General features: G+C 46.9%; 1 protein-coding gene across 1 annotated transcript in view; it reads right to left on the reverse strand.

Annotated features, from left to right (window-relative positions):
- TRAF3IP2 (TRAF3 interacting protein 2) overlaps positions 1-12,373 on the reverse strand; it is a 39,983-nt gene that overhangs the window by 26,182 nt on the left and 1,428 nt on the right. The window contains exon 2 of the mRNA XM_034668996.1: positions 90-926. Within this exon, the coding sequence (XP_034524887.1) occupies positions 90-918 (829 nt within the window). The 5' untranslated portion in view covers positions 919-926. The remainder of the gene's footprint in view (positions 1-89; positions 927-12,373) is intronic.

The raw sequence follows: 12,373 nt of genomic DNA on the forward strand, positions 1-12,373 counted from the left end.
CCCTGCATTCTGACCAGTCTGTGCTGGTCTAGTGATGCCTGACACGAGGCCCTTGTTTACTTAGTTACCCAGCCCAGAAGTTCACTTACATGGTACCTGGTGATAGGGACCTCCAGGACAATGGTAATGACAGTTCCACTGAGCATGTGGGGGCGGGTTGGGAGGCGGCATCTGTGCGCACACTGGGTACCTCTGAGGTTCAAACTGAGGGAACTCCCTGGACCTGAGCGGTCTGGGGAGGTCCTGGGGGTAACACACAGAGGTGAGGGGCAGGGGCCTTTCCAGCTGCCTGATGCCCAGGACGTCCTGGGGCTGGGAATCATAGCCCGTGTCTATTGTAGGCAGATCTGGAGCTGCTCGGTTCCTGTGGGGCCGGGGCTGTTGCACCGTCTCTTGGCTACTGCCCGAGGAGTCTGCTGAGGCATTAGGTAAACTTTGGTCTGATTTGTCTGAGTCATGGCCAGTGTCAGGAGAAGCTGCTGAAAGCTGAGATCCTAGCCATTGATTCCGTTTTTCCATAAACGAAAACCGATGCTCCGGAGGGAGGCCTCCAACCACAGACTCGGGCTCATGCTCGCTGGCTGTGGAGGACCCCGAGGGAAAATCTTTGCCCGGGTCTGGGTGTCTCCTCCAGAAGCTGTCTTCACTCTCCTCCAGGATTTTAGTGCGCAGGCAGGTGACCTGCTGGGACACGGGCCGTAGGTGATGTGAAAGTTTCAGGGGTGGCTGAGCCTGAGAGAATTCTCCTGAGGAACAGTGAGGGGTTCTGGGCGCAGACAAGCTGTTGGGTGCCATGTTCCCTAGATTTGGAGCAGGTGGTTCCGATTCCTCCTCCAGGGAATAGTCTGGGACTGGTTTCAGCAACTGACTTGGGTATGGTTCTGATTCATCAACCTCCACAGGAATGCTTCGGTTCATTCTAGTTTCTGGAACAAGAGAAAACATGCCACAGCCTGAGAAGGCAGATCATTTCTTGGAGTCCCTGCTTTATGACCTTAAGGGACCTCGTTCAAGATGTGGTTTCAATTAACAGCAGTGTGACACCAACGTGCTTCAAAGCACCAGTCCCATAAAGTTGTTCACTTATTCTCTAGGCAAAGGCTCTAATGCATATTAAGGTATTTTTATATGGAAGGCGATTCAAAGGATGTGACTGGACGGTCATGTGGTAGACGGCACAACGGGAGAGCAGACGAAAACCAACAGCTAAGTACTGAGGAAAGAGAAACTATCACGTGGGCCGCTTCGTGTGTGCGTGCAAATGTGTAAGACACGTGTTCAGGATGCACAAGACTTCGGCATATTGGCTGCCTTTGAGGATGGTTTTAAGTAGGGAGAGAGTTTTCACCTTTTAAACTTTAAAAACTTTGCTGTGTGGCTATTGCCTAATCTCACACACACACGCACACACACGTAAGATTTTTAAAAAAAGAAAAAGAAGAAATCCTGAGTTTTTAAAAAGCACTGAAAAAAGGTCATAGTGACATTTCCCACTTAACAGCTATAGATTGTTTGCAGGACTGAATTCCGTCTGGCACTATGCCTGCAGTTAAGGTAGCCCTGACCAGCTGGTTTGTGACGTACTAGCGAACTAGAAAGGCTGGCGAAAGTCGCCTTTAGCCCACAGTCCGGGTGATCCTGGTTCTACCTATAAAAACAGAACTCTTAATCAACAGGACAAACTGAGAGAGAAAATAGCCTCCCCTTACCATGAGTTTGGTTGAGATGATCCCCCAGGATACCTAAGCTCCAGGGGAAGTCAGGAGGCAGGCAGGGAGCAAAGAGCAGAGGAGTGACTGAAGGCCTGTGGAAAGCCCCAGAGCAGGTGGAGCGGGAGGGAGACAGTGAACATGACACCCCGGAGGTCTGTTCCATGCGGGCCTTGTCCATAAATACCAGAGAACACAGGTGGAGCTGCTGGTGGGGGATTTTTAAATGCATATTCTGGGTCCATGTAGAATTTCAACCATAAACCTTTACCGAGGGCTTGCTGCGCCTAAAATCCTGATGTACATCCATTATTGCTTTAGGACAAGTTTTGAAAAATAGGAACTCATCTTCTCTTGAGCCCTTCACCCAACCCAATGGCAACCTGACAGCATGCATTTTAAGATGCTCCCCTCTGAGCAGAGGTGAGACCAGCAATTTCCTACCAAATTTATTTTCATGGCCTATAGACAGAGACCTCCAACAGCCGCCCCCCCCCCCAATTGAACACTAACCGCTTCTCTCCCCCTCGCTTGGTGACAAGCTTATCCATCTGCTGCAAACAACCTTTGTACTTTTTTCTGGCACAAAAGATAACTCTTTTAGTTTCTAATTCCTGGCTGGCCCTCCCTCCCTGCCTCAGGCTCCCCCCTCTCCTGGCTGTCTCCCTTCTAAGCAGCTGTCTAGGTGGTGGGTGCCCCTGGCTCCTGGACTCTGCAAAAAAGAGACCTCATCACCTACATTGATCAGACTTTGTAAAAATGAACAGGAACCTACTGCAAACACAAATATTTCAGCAAATAGCTGAAATAATAAATAATTATTTTTGAATGCTTACCATTGTTTTCCTCCCTTTTTTACAATGTGTCTATAGCTATGAAACTGGACATGCCATACAACATGCTCTTCAGCTGGTCAGGAAACAGAAGTATTTTCTGGAAGGGCTGGCCGAGTGTTGTGTAATCTCCTGTGAGCATCTGCGGGCCCACAGCTGAACGGGAGAGCAAAGAGATGGACCAAGCGAGTCACCCAGCGAAAGGACTGAATCCTGTTGACTATTTCTTGTTCTGTGACTCATGTTCATTGCCCACAACTCAGGTGCCCCTGTTAACATTCTCCCCGGGGTTTTAAATACCTCACAAGTATTTCCCTAAAAACTTGCAAATTCTCTTCTAGCTGAGGAGCCTTCAGGGGCTTGGTGTAAGCTCAAGTGGGGTCATCTCACATTACTGAAAACCTAAGGTCCATCTTGCAGCGGGAATTCTACAGTGAAAACTGCAGTGAAAACGAACAAATGGCCCCTGGGATAGTAGGAAGGATGCCGTGGTAATGAACAGCCACTAAGGAAAGCTGTGGGATTAGTAATCCGTAAAAGACAAAACAGACCCCGATGTTTTATACGTGTCACTATCAAATATTCAAACAGCAAATAACTACTGAACCCTACTATGTGTCCAACTCTGTGCTGTGTATCCTCCTTCTGAGGCATGAGCTGAATCAACATTTTTTTAATAACAGGTAATACCTACAAGTGATAGAAAATTCAGGTGTTCAAAAAGATATACAGGAAAGGTAATCAAAAGTATTTCTAAAGACTTAAAAAGCATTATTCCTACCCATATGTTGCTTGTGGTCCAAATCAAGAGAGAAAACTAACGTAGGAAATCAAAGGCCCTACCTCAGGGCCTTTGCACTTGTTGTTCCTTCTCTGAACACTCTTCCCCCCATATCTGCATGGCTTGCTTCCTTTCTCCTTTAGGTCTTTACTCAGCTGCCACCTTCTCAGTGAGGTTGCCCCGGTCGTCCTCTCTAAAATGGTTACATGCCCTTCTCACTCCCTGTCTCTCTTCCCTGCTTTACCATCCTCTCCAGCAATTATCACCATCTTATATACTACAAAATATATATTATAAATACAAATATCTAATACATCCTTTATTTGTTTATTGTTTCTCTCTTCCCCCAGAATTTAAACTTCATGAGGGTCTGATTTTTGTCTGTTGGTCTCATGGCTATATTCTCATCACCTAGAGCTGTACCTGGCACATAAATATTGTTGAATAAATAAATGATCGATGCCTGTTTTGGAGAGGGTACAGATCTGTGTAGCTGGAAGGATCACTGACAGTTAGAATGTCAAGCTCCAAGGTGGGTAGCAAGGAGCATTTGGTGGGCCCAAGTACTCAGAGTTCTTAAAATTATACCACATGGAGGGGTGCCCAGATGGCTCAGTCAGTTAAGCATCTGACTCTTGATTTTAGCTCAGTTCATGAGATCGAGCTCCATATAGGGCTCCACACTGCATGTGGAGCCTGCTTAGGATTCTCTCTTCATTTCCCTCTGCACCCCTCCACACCTCTCTATCTCTTAAAACAAAACAAAACAAAACTAGGGGTGCCTGGGTGGCTCAGTCAGTTAACCATCTGCCTTCAGCTCAGGTCACAATCCCAGGGTCCTGGGATCAAGCCCCTTGTTGTCCCGCTCCTTGCTCAGCAGGGAGTCTGATTCTCCCTCTCCCTCTGCCCCTCCACCTGTTCATGCTCTCTCTCTCTCTCCCAGATAAATAAATAAAATCTTTAAAAAAAATTATATGGGGACCCTTCCCCCTTCCTTCCTTGCTTCTTCTCAAATATTTATTAAATGCTCACTGAGTGTCAGGTGCCAAGGTGAGCCTGGGCCATGCCTTAGAAGTCCCGGCCATGGGCAGAGTTGACCACGACCCTCACTTGCAGAATAAAGGTGATTCTACCATGCAGTGTAATAGGAACATCTGCTATTCTGTTCCAGACAGGGATCTGGTCTGTTCATGCGTCCTGAGGGCTTCACCCAAAACAGTACAGGGTAGGCATGCCTATGCTACCATGTGAGCCCCTCTGAGTCCTAGACCCTTACTGGAACTGGCAGAACAAACCCTGCCTTCCTCCCCCAACCCCACGGTGTCACAGAGAACAACTACACACAAATGACACATCAGAGGGCCATGGGCAGATGAGTGGGTTGTGTTGGAAATGGCACTTTTATTTTTGGTCTTTAATGTCAATATTGTAAAAATATTACACATTTTAAAAAAATCACTCAATATCTCACCACTCCTAATATTTCCATTTTTCCCTGTTTTATTGCAGGGCTTCTCCACATGATGCCCACATGGTCATAATGCTGGCATGGCCTGGGCTCTAGTCCCTAACAGGGGGTGGCACCTGCATCGAAGTGGAAAAACCCTGTTTCCTACTGTTGCCCTAGAGGAGAAGGCTCTGGGTCCACAGGGGGCCAGAAGGGCTGCCATCCGGGACCCCGTGAGGCCCAGTGCTGGCAGTGTCCTGGACAGTCTGTGGCTCCCCAGCAGCATCCTGCCCCGCTCAGGAAGCCGGGGGGAAGCTGGGGCCTGTCAGGCCTGACAGGCAGCGGCCCTGTCTACCTCATCTCAGGGTGAATTCCTGGGGGAAGGGAGAGGAGGAGACTGAGGGAACTCACCTCAAGGGAGTCTCTGGCTCAGAATCTCTTTTTGGGGCTCACGATACAGGTGCTCAGGCCCCCCTACCTAGAGATTCTGAGGTGAGGTCAGGGCTTCTCTGTACCTTTGTTTAAGTCCCACAGGCAGAAAGGTTCTCTCATTCTTTACCAAGAGAATGTAATCTGTGCAATTTGGCAGGAACTGTCAGAATTGTTAAAGCTCATGCCCTTTGACCTGGTCGTTCCACTTCCAAGAATCTCCTCTACAGGGGTATGTGCCTACCGTGTGGAACGAAGAGGCTCTGAAGATGGGCAGTGAAGCCTTGTTCGTATGGCAAAGACCAGAAACAGCCCACATGTCCAGAAAGTTCTGATTTTTAAAACTGTAGTCCAGCCACACGATGCCTTTTCTGTGACTTTTTAGAAACGACTGAGGAAGTGCTGTGTGAACTGATGAGAAACTACCTCCAAGACTTATCTGTGAAGTTAGAAAAAGGGAAGAGCAGACAGCGAGCGGAGTATGCCACCCCTTGTACAACCTAAGATTGCGTATGCGCGTGCCGTCTCGGCGGAAACCTGGAAGAGTGGTCACCTCTGGAAAGGAAACCGGATGGCTGAGAGAAGAGCGGCAGGAGGGAGACTTGCTTTTTGGAGCATTTTATACCTTCTCTATCTACTTAATTCTAAAAAAAAGAAAAGGAACAGCTCCAGAGTGCTTCTGCTGTTCACCAAGATTAAGAACCAATGCGAAGGAAGGAGGCATTCCTGAAACCACTCCAGGGAAAGAACATGTCCCTTAAAATACAAAAGGACATTCAGCAGAGGGTGAGAACATTTGCCTGGGGTGGGAATGCGTTGGCACAAGCCGAAGCAGAGGGCTAGTCTGGAGCTATCATGACTAGGCTGAAGCCGTTGTGCGTGCTGGGGAGTCTGGTTCTTACTCACTCTGAGTTGACCCAAGAGACACTAACTTTCCTTCTCTTGAATCTCATTGCCCTTTGGACGGTGAGCAGTGGTTCTAGCTCTTGGATTCTGACCACACCTTGCTTCAAATCTGTTGGTGTTTCTCTGTCCCAGTTTCTTGTTTGGGGCTGCCTTTCTGTCTCCTCCAGCCTGAAATGTTTCTCTGAGTATATCCACTCTACCTTGAGCAGCCTGATTTGGTAGATCAGATCTTACCCAGACGGCAGGAGTTCTGACATCCTATGTGACGATGCTCCCTGGTGTCCCATTCACAGAATTCCCCAGCCCCTCCCCCATCTTCCTGGACACAGCTCTCAGTCAATCCCCCTGAGCCGCCTCCAACTCTTTGCTCATATCTGTTCCCAGCAACCTTTTTCTCCCCCAGCACATCCTGCCTTGAATTCTTTGTTTTCTTGAAACAGAGCTATGAAGCCTTCCCGACACTATCTTTCTGATCTCATAGTTCCTCAAAAAGCTTCTTTTCCTTCCATCGTTCCCACCTCCCTTTCTGCATGTCCTTTACACCCCGCCCTGACCTGTGTGGCAAACAAGTCTCTGTCAGGGCACACATGAAGAGATCTAATGTCCACATTCACAGTGAACTACGGCTTCTGCTTTCCAGATGGGCTTCCCCTGAATCAACACACAGTTCTAGGATGTAGGAAAATATGCAGTATTTAAATGCACCAGCTCTAGGTTCAAACTCCCTACATTTTAATTCTTTCTCTGCCAGCTACATGATTAATGTGTGACCTTGAGAAAATTACTTTACTTCTCGGGTGCTCATTTTTCTAATACGTAAAATGGGGGAAATAACATTTGCTTTACAGGTATATTGTGGGGATAAAAGAAGATATAAATAAAATGCTGATTGTAGGGGTGCCTGGGTGGCTCAGTCAGTTGAGCATCCAACTCTTGGTTTTGGCTCCAGTCATGATCTTGGGGTCATGAGATTGAGCCCCGCAACGGGCTCCGTGCTTGGAGGGGAGTCAGCTTGAGAGTCTCTCCCTCTGTCCCTCCCCCCACTCATGCTTGCTCTCTCTCTTTCATAAATAAATAAATAAATCTTTTAAAAAAATGTTGACTATAGGGCCTGGCCCATATCAAGCTCTCAAAAAACAAAACCCATCTTGTTGTTATTAGTTTTTTAAAGATTTAATTTATTTATTTGAGAGAGAGAGAGAGCATGAGTGGAGGGGAGGGAAGGGAGAGGGAGAAGCGGACTCCCAGCTGAGCAAGGAGCCCAACATGGGGCTTGATCCCAGGACCCTGAGATCATGACCTGAGCTGAAGGCAGACACTTAACTGACTGAGCCACCCAGACACCCCATCATCTTGTTATTATTTTTACAGTGACTTGGCTTTAGAACTTTCTTCTACTCTATGTTCACTGGTTTTATACCTGAATGTTAATGCTATTATATGAACCTAATGAACGGAGACTATATCTTCTTAACCAACATGTGTGTTTCTGGACACACTGTCTCTTGTCTTAAAACAAGCTGGGCCACAGACTGGTATGTGCTCTCACTTTCCCATTCCTCTTTCACAGAGGCTTGGATACATTAAGTAGCTTTTCCAAAGTCACAGCCGAGTCTAGCCTATAGATCTTCCATTAAACCACAAAGATCAGAGGCTTGGCAAACTTTCTCTGTAAAGGTCCAGATAGTAAATAGTTCATGTGTTATGGACCACATATGGTCTCTGTCTCACACTGTTTTTTAAAATGTTTTTAAACAACACTTTAAAAATATAAGAACCATTCTTAGCAGTATGCTGTAGTAAAACCAGACCATGGGCCACATTTGGTCCAAGGATTATACTTTACCAACCGCTGATACAGGCCATACTGACAAATCGAAATATAAAGGAACCTTCCCCTTAGGGCGCCTGGGTGGCTCAGTCGGTTAAACGTCTGACTCTTGGCTCAGGTCATGATCTCAGGGTCGTGAGATTGAGCCCCACATTTGGGCTCAGCGCTGGCATGGAGCCTGCTTAAGATTCTCTTCCTCAGCTCCCCCCCCCCCCCTTGCATGTTCTCTTTCTGTCTCTAAAAAAAAAAAAAAAAAAAGAAAGAAAAGAAAACTTCCCCTTTATTAGTAATTGTTAATGTTTATTGAATGTTTCATATGTGTCAAATATTGCTCCAAGTGCTTTACATAGATTAACTTATTTCATCCTCACGGCTACCCTATTTGGTAAATACTATTGTCAATCTCATCTAAGAGATTGGGAAACTGAGGCACAGGGAGGTTAAGGAACTTTCCCAAGATCACATGGTCAGTAAGTAGCATAGACAGGATTCAAATCCAAGCAGTTCAGCACCAGAACCTGCTCACTTAACAATCTGTTTGTTGGCTGGGAGCCCTGACTTGTACAGCTACTTGAAGGGAGGAGGGAGGAAGGGACCTGGAGGAGCTGAGTAACCCCTAGAAGCTTCTGGAATGAATATGTTTCGGAACCATTCACCTTGAAGCTAAGGAGGCGTGGATACAGGCCACCTGTGTTTTATAAAGGATTACCAGGCGGGAAAACTGGTGGCTTTCCCTCATGCCGTTACAACAGAGGACACGGAGGAGACTGCAGAGGCATCTTGATTTGAGAAAAGCACTTGATTGGATCTCATTAAATTTTAATCGTAAACTGAATTCAAAATAAATTGAAAACTGGTTGACAGAGCACAAACAAAGGGTGATGATAAATGGTGATGCATCTAGAGAGGGGATATCTTCCAGGGGACGCCTCTGAGGCAAGAACGGATGGGATTTAATGAAGGTGTTATGTCCCTGGAAGAAGACAAATAGCATAGCAAGAAACACAGGAAGGGCAGAAGTGAGCAGCCTGAGTAATTAACAAACCACATTACCAGCTCCTAAATAATCAAGGCTTGTTCTTCACCAACTGCTTGGATTTTTTTTTAAAAGAATTCTTTGGGGGCGCCTGGGTGGCACAGCGGTTAAGCGTCTGCCTTCGGCTCAGGGCGTGATCCCGGCGTTATGGGATCGAGCCCCACATCAGGCTCTTCTGCTATGAGCCTGCTTCTTCCTCTCCCACTCCCCCTGCTTGTGTTCCCTCTCTCGCTGGCTGTCTCTATCTCTGTCGAATAAATAAATAAAATCTTTAAAAAAATAAAAATAAAAAAAAATAAAAGAATTCTTTGGGTCAACAATAGGGTTGAAGAGGCCTAGAGACACACAACATGAGTATTTCAGGTGGACATAATAAATAAATATATACATTTACAGCTAGAAAGATCCTCAGATCCAATGTGGATCAGATACTTTCAGTTACAGATTCTCAAGGTCTTACTTCATTCCTCAGGGAGTAATTTTTTTTTTAAATAAATTAAAAGTCTAAAAGTCACGTATTAAAAAAAAAAATCTTTACTCATTAATGTCCTTTGTTTACTGCCCAAATGCATGCAAACTTTCACAATGTTGGTTTGCTCAGTGGAAGCAAACAGTGGAAGTGAACTGTTTGGCTCCAGTTCAAATTCTAGTGAATAAATACTTCCAAGTTTACTTGCAGAATTTCCCAGACAGAGAAGTTCTTCCATTTGGTTTGCCAGAGGACTGGAAGCAGTGGTGAGCCCAGGAGACAAGGGAGCATTTACAGGCCCTTACTCATTCCCTGCACAGTACGACTCACTTCAGGCTGAAGGCAGCACAGCATGGCCTGACCTGATTTGAAGTTCTCTCTGGAACTCCTCTGAGCTGCTAAACAAGGAGACCACGGGCTAATGGGAACGGACCAGTTCTGCTCTGTAGTTAGCTGGGGATAAATATTTGGAGAACAACCTCAAACCAGCCCAGGTTTCTGTTCGCTTCGTTTCAGATAAGGTTTCTCTGAGCACATATCTGTGATTCTTAATTTCAGTCCAAGCCCCAGGGTGAAGGAGAAGGGGCAGAAAGGAAAAATAGGAGAGAAAGAGGAAGGGATATTAAACAAGAAAGGAGAATGGAACAGGAGAGACACAAAGAAAGTGCGGAAACCTTGAAGGACATTTAAAAAAATGTGCCTTTTATTGGTGTAGGAGAGAGATTTATTTAAATTGTGATTTTTATGTATTACTGGGTATGAGAAGGGGCAGCTGGAAGGAAAGGAAAAGAATGAATACAGGTGAAGGCAATAGTGTTGTAGGTCAGCTGGTGAGCCAGGAAGACCCTAGACAGACCGCACAGAGCAGGAAGGCAGATCAGAGATGGGAGGGAGGCCCAGTGACCCTGGGAGGGGAAGAAGGAAAAACACTGGAACCCCCCAGAGCAGGAAAACAATGAGGCAGAAAAGAGCCAAGTTTCCCTCATCACTGAGGGACCTGCCAAGACCCCAGCCAGCCCTGGTCTTCAGGGTGGAAGGAAGGGGGACACGCGGGCTGGGGGAGGCCCTGGCAGTTCCACCACCCCCAAACGGCTCCACTTTAGCTGCCTCATCAGGGAACCAAGCCAAACTGGCACACCTCCACGGGGTTACCCGACAGACGAAAGCCCCCCACCTCCTCAGCCAGTTTACAAATAGCAGCCCCGCCTGGGTTGCGTCTATACACGCGTGGACGGGCGCTCACACACGCGCATGCCCCCCCCCCGCCCCCGCGCCCACGCCCACGCCCACGCAGAGCCACCCTTGCTACCAGGCATCGAAGCACATGTGGGCTAGTAAGGGCCTGCTGGTGACGGGATCCAAAGAATGTCGGGGGAGAAGGGACAGCTGGGGTTTCATGAACTAAAAATATCTTGGTGACAAGGCACTGAGAAGAAACCGGAGAGGCCCAGGGGGAGAGCTTCTTGATTCCAGTCCTCAGATGCTTTCTCACGGAAGGACGGCAGGATTGTTTTGATAAGGAAATGTGATCAAACATTAGGGGTCATTTCACTGGATCTGAAAGGAATTTAAAGTTTAATGTGCCTCATCTGTGCCCCTTCCCCTCCCCCCAAACAGTCGCCTGCAATTCTTACAAGTTTTTATGGTCTAATCTAAAATTGCCTGCCGTAGAAAAATGGTTGAATTCAGGGTATTTCTGAGCTTTTGATTCTGTGCTGTGTAAAACAGATTTCATTTAGACAAATTACCCACATAATCTGCCTTTTTGAATGCCTGGTGAAGAATGCCTTCAAATATGACTGCTTTCTCCTCCTGTTTTCAGAGCATTTGAAAGTCACTAACTTCTTAATCCTGGGAGAAGCAGGCTTAAACGTTTTCTGTCTTTGCACCCTCCAAAAGTGAGTATCCCCGAGTTAGGAATCTTCTCCCCGACATGTTGGTTCATTGGCCTGACTTCACTCCTAGTCAGCTCACCCCACACAGCGAGCAGAGCAGTCACCGCACCATTTCATGACCTCCATCATGAAATGACTTGGAGCTTGCAACACCAGATTAAGAATGACTGTGGGTGGTCTTTCTGGGTAAAAGCTAGGCTGGCAGCCGGGCAGCAGAGAGCCTCATTTCAGATAATGGTGCTTCGTTATTTGAAAATAGAATGGGTAACTCATCACAGTTGAAACATCTTGAAATTTCTGTCCTCTCATCCCCGGGTGGGGGATGGGGGGAGCCATCTAAGAATGTGACAGTGACTATACTAGGGCCTTTCCACAGAAACAATTTAGCAATACTTAAAGCCCTGAGTCAGCCCATCCCAGTCAGCCAGGTCCTGCTGGAACTGAACTGACAAAAAATTATTGCCCAAAAGAAATAATAATAATAATAATAGTAATAAAGTAGTGGTTTGGAAAAGGTTAAGGATTCTGTGTCTGCCATCTAACGCGTCCAATCATAGTCATCACCCTTCTTACATGGTATCAGGATGTGCTGCAGGGCTGCCTTCCACCTCCCATTAAAGGTCCCCCTGCCACACACACACCCGCACAGTGATTGGTCTAGCCCAGGAGTGGTTTTCAGCTCCAGCTAAGTCAGTAACACGGCCTTCTGGAGCCAGGCTGGTCTGCCAGTTCTCTGGCCTGCCTTGACTCTGTGGGCAAGTTCACAAGACAGTTCTTCCTGGGGAACCCAAATGGGACATGAACTAATTCAAGAAACCCCCTGTTTAATGTAGCAAGAGCCAATAAAAATGCCTAAATTCCGGGCAGCCCTCACACAGAGCCACGTGGCCTCCCAGCCAACCCCAATCTTTGGCCCTGAAAGCTGCTTTTACCTTGTGCATTGAGAGCAGGTGAGCGAAACAGAAATCAAAGCTGCTCTTGTGGAAAGAGCTTGAGCACCTATGAAGCGTTTGATACTATACGGGGTGCTAGGGGGT

The sequence above is a fragment of the Ailuropoda melanoleuca genome, chromosome 10 (assembly GCF_002007445.2).
Source record: "Ailuropoda melanoleuca isolate Jingjing chromosome 10, ASM200744v2, whole genome shotgun sequence".
NCBI classification, from domain to species: domain Eukaryota; kingdom Metazoa; phylum Chordata; class Mammalia; order Carnivora; family Ursidae; genus Ailuropoda; species Ailuropoda melanoleuca.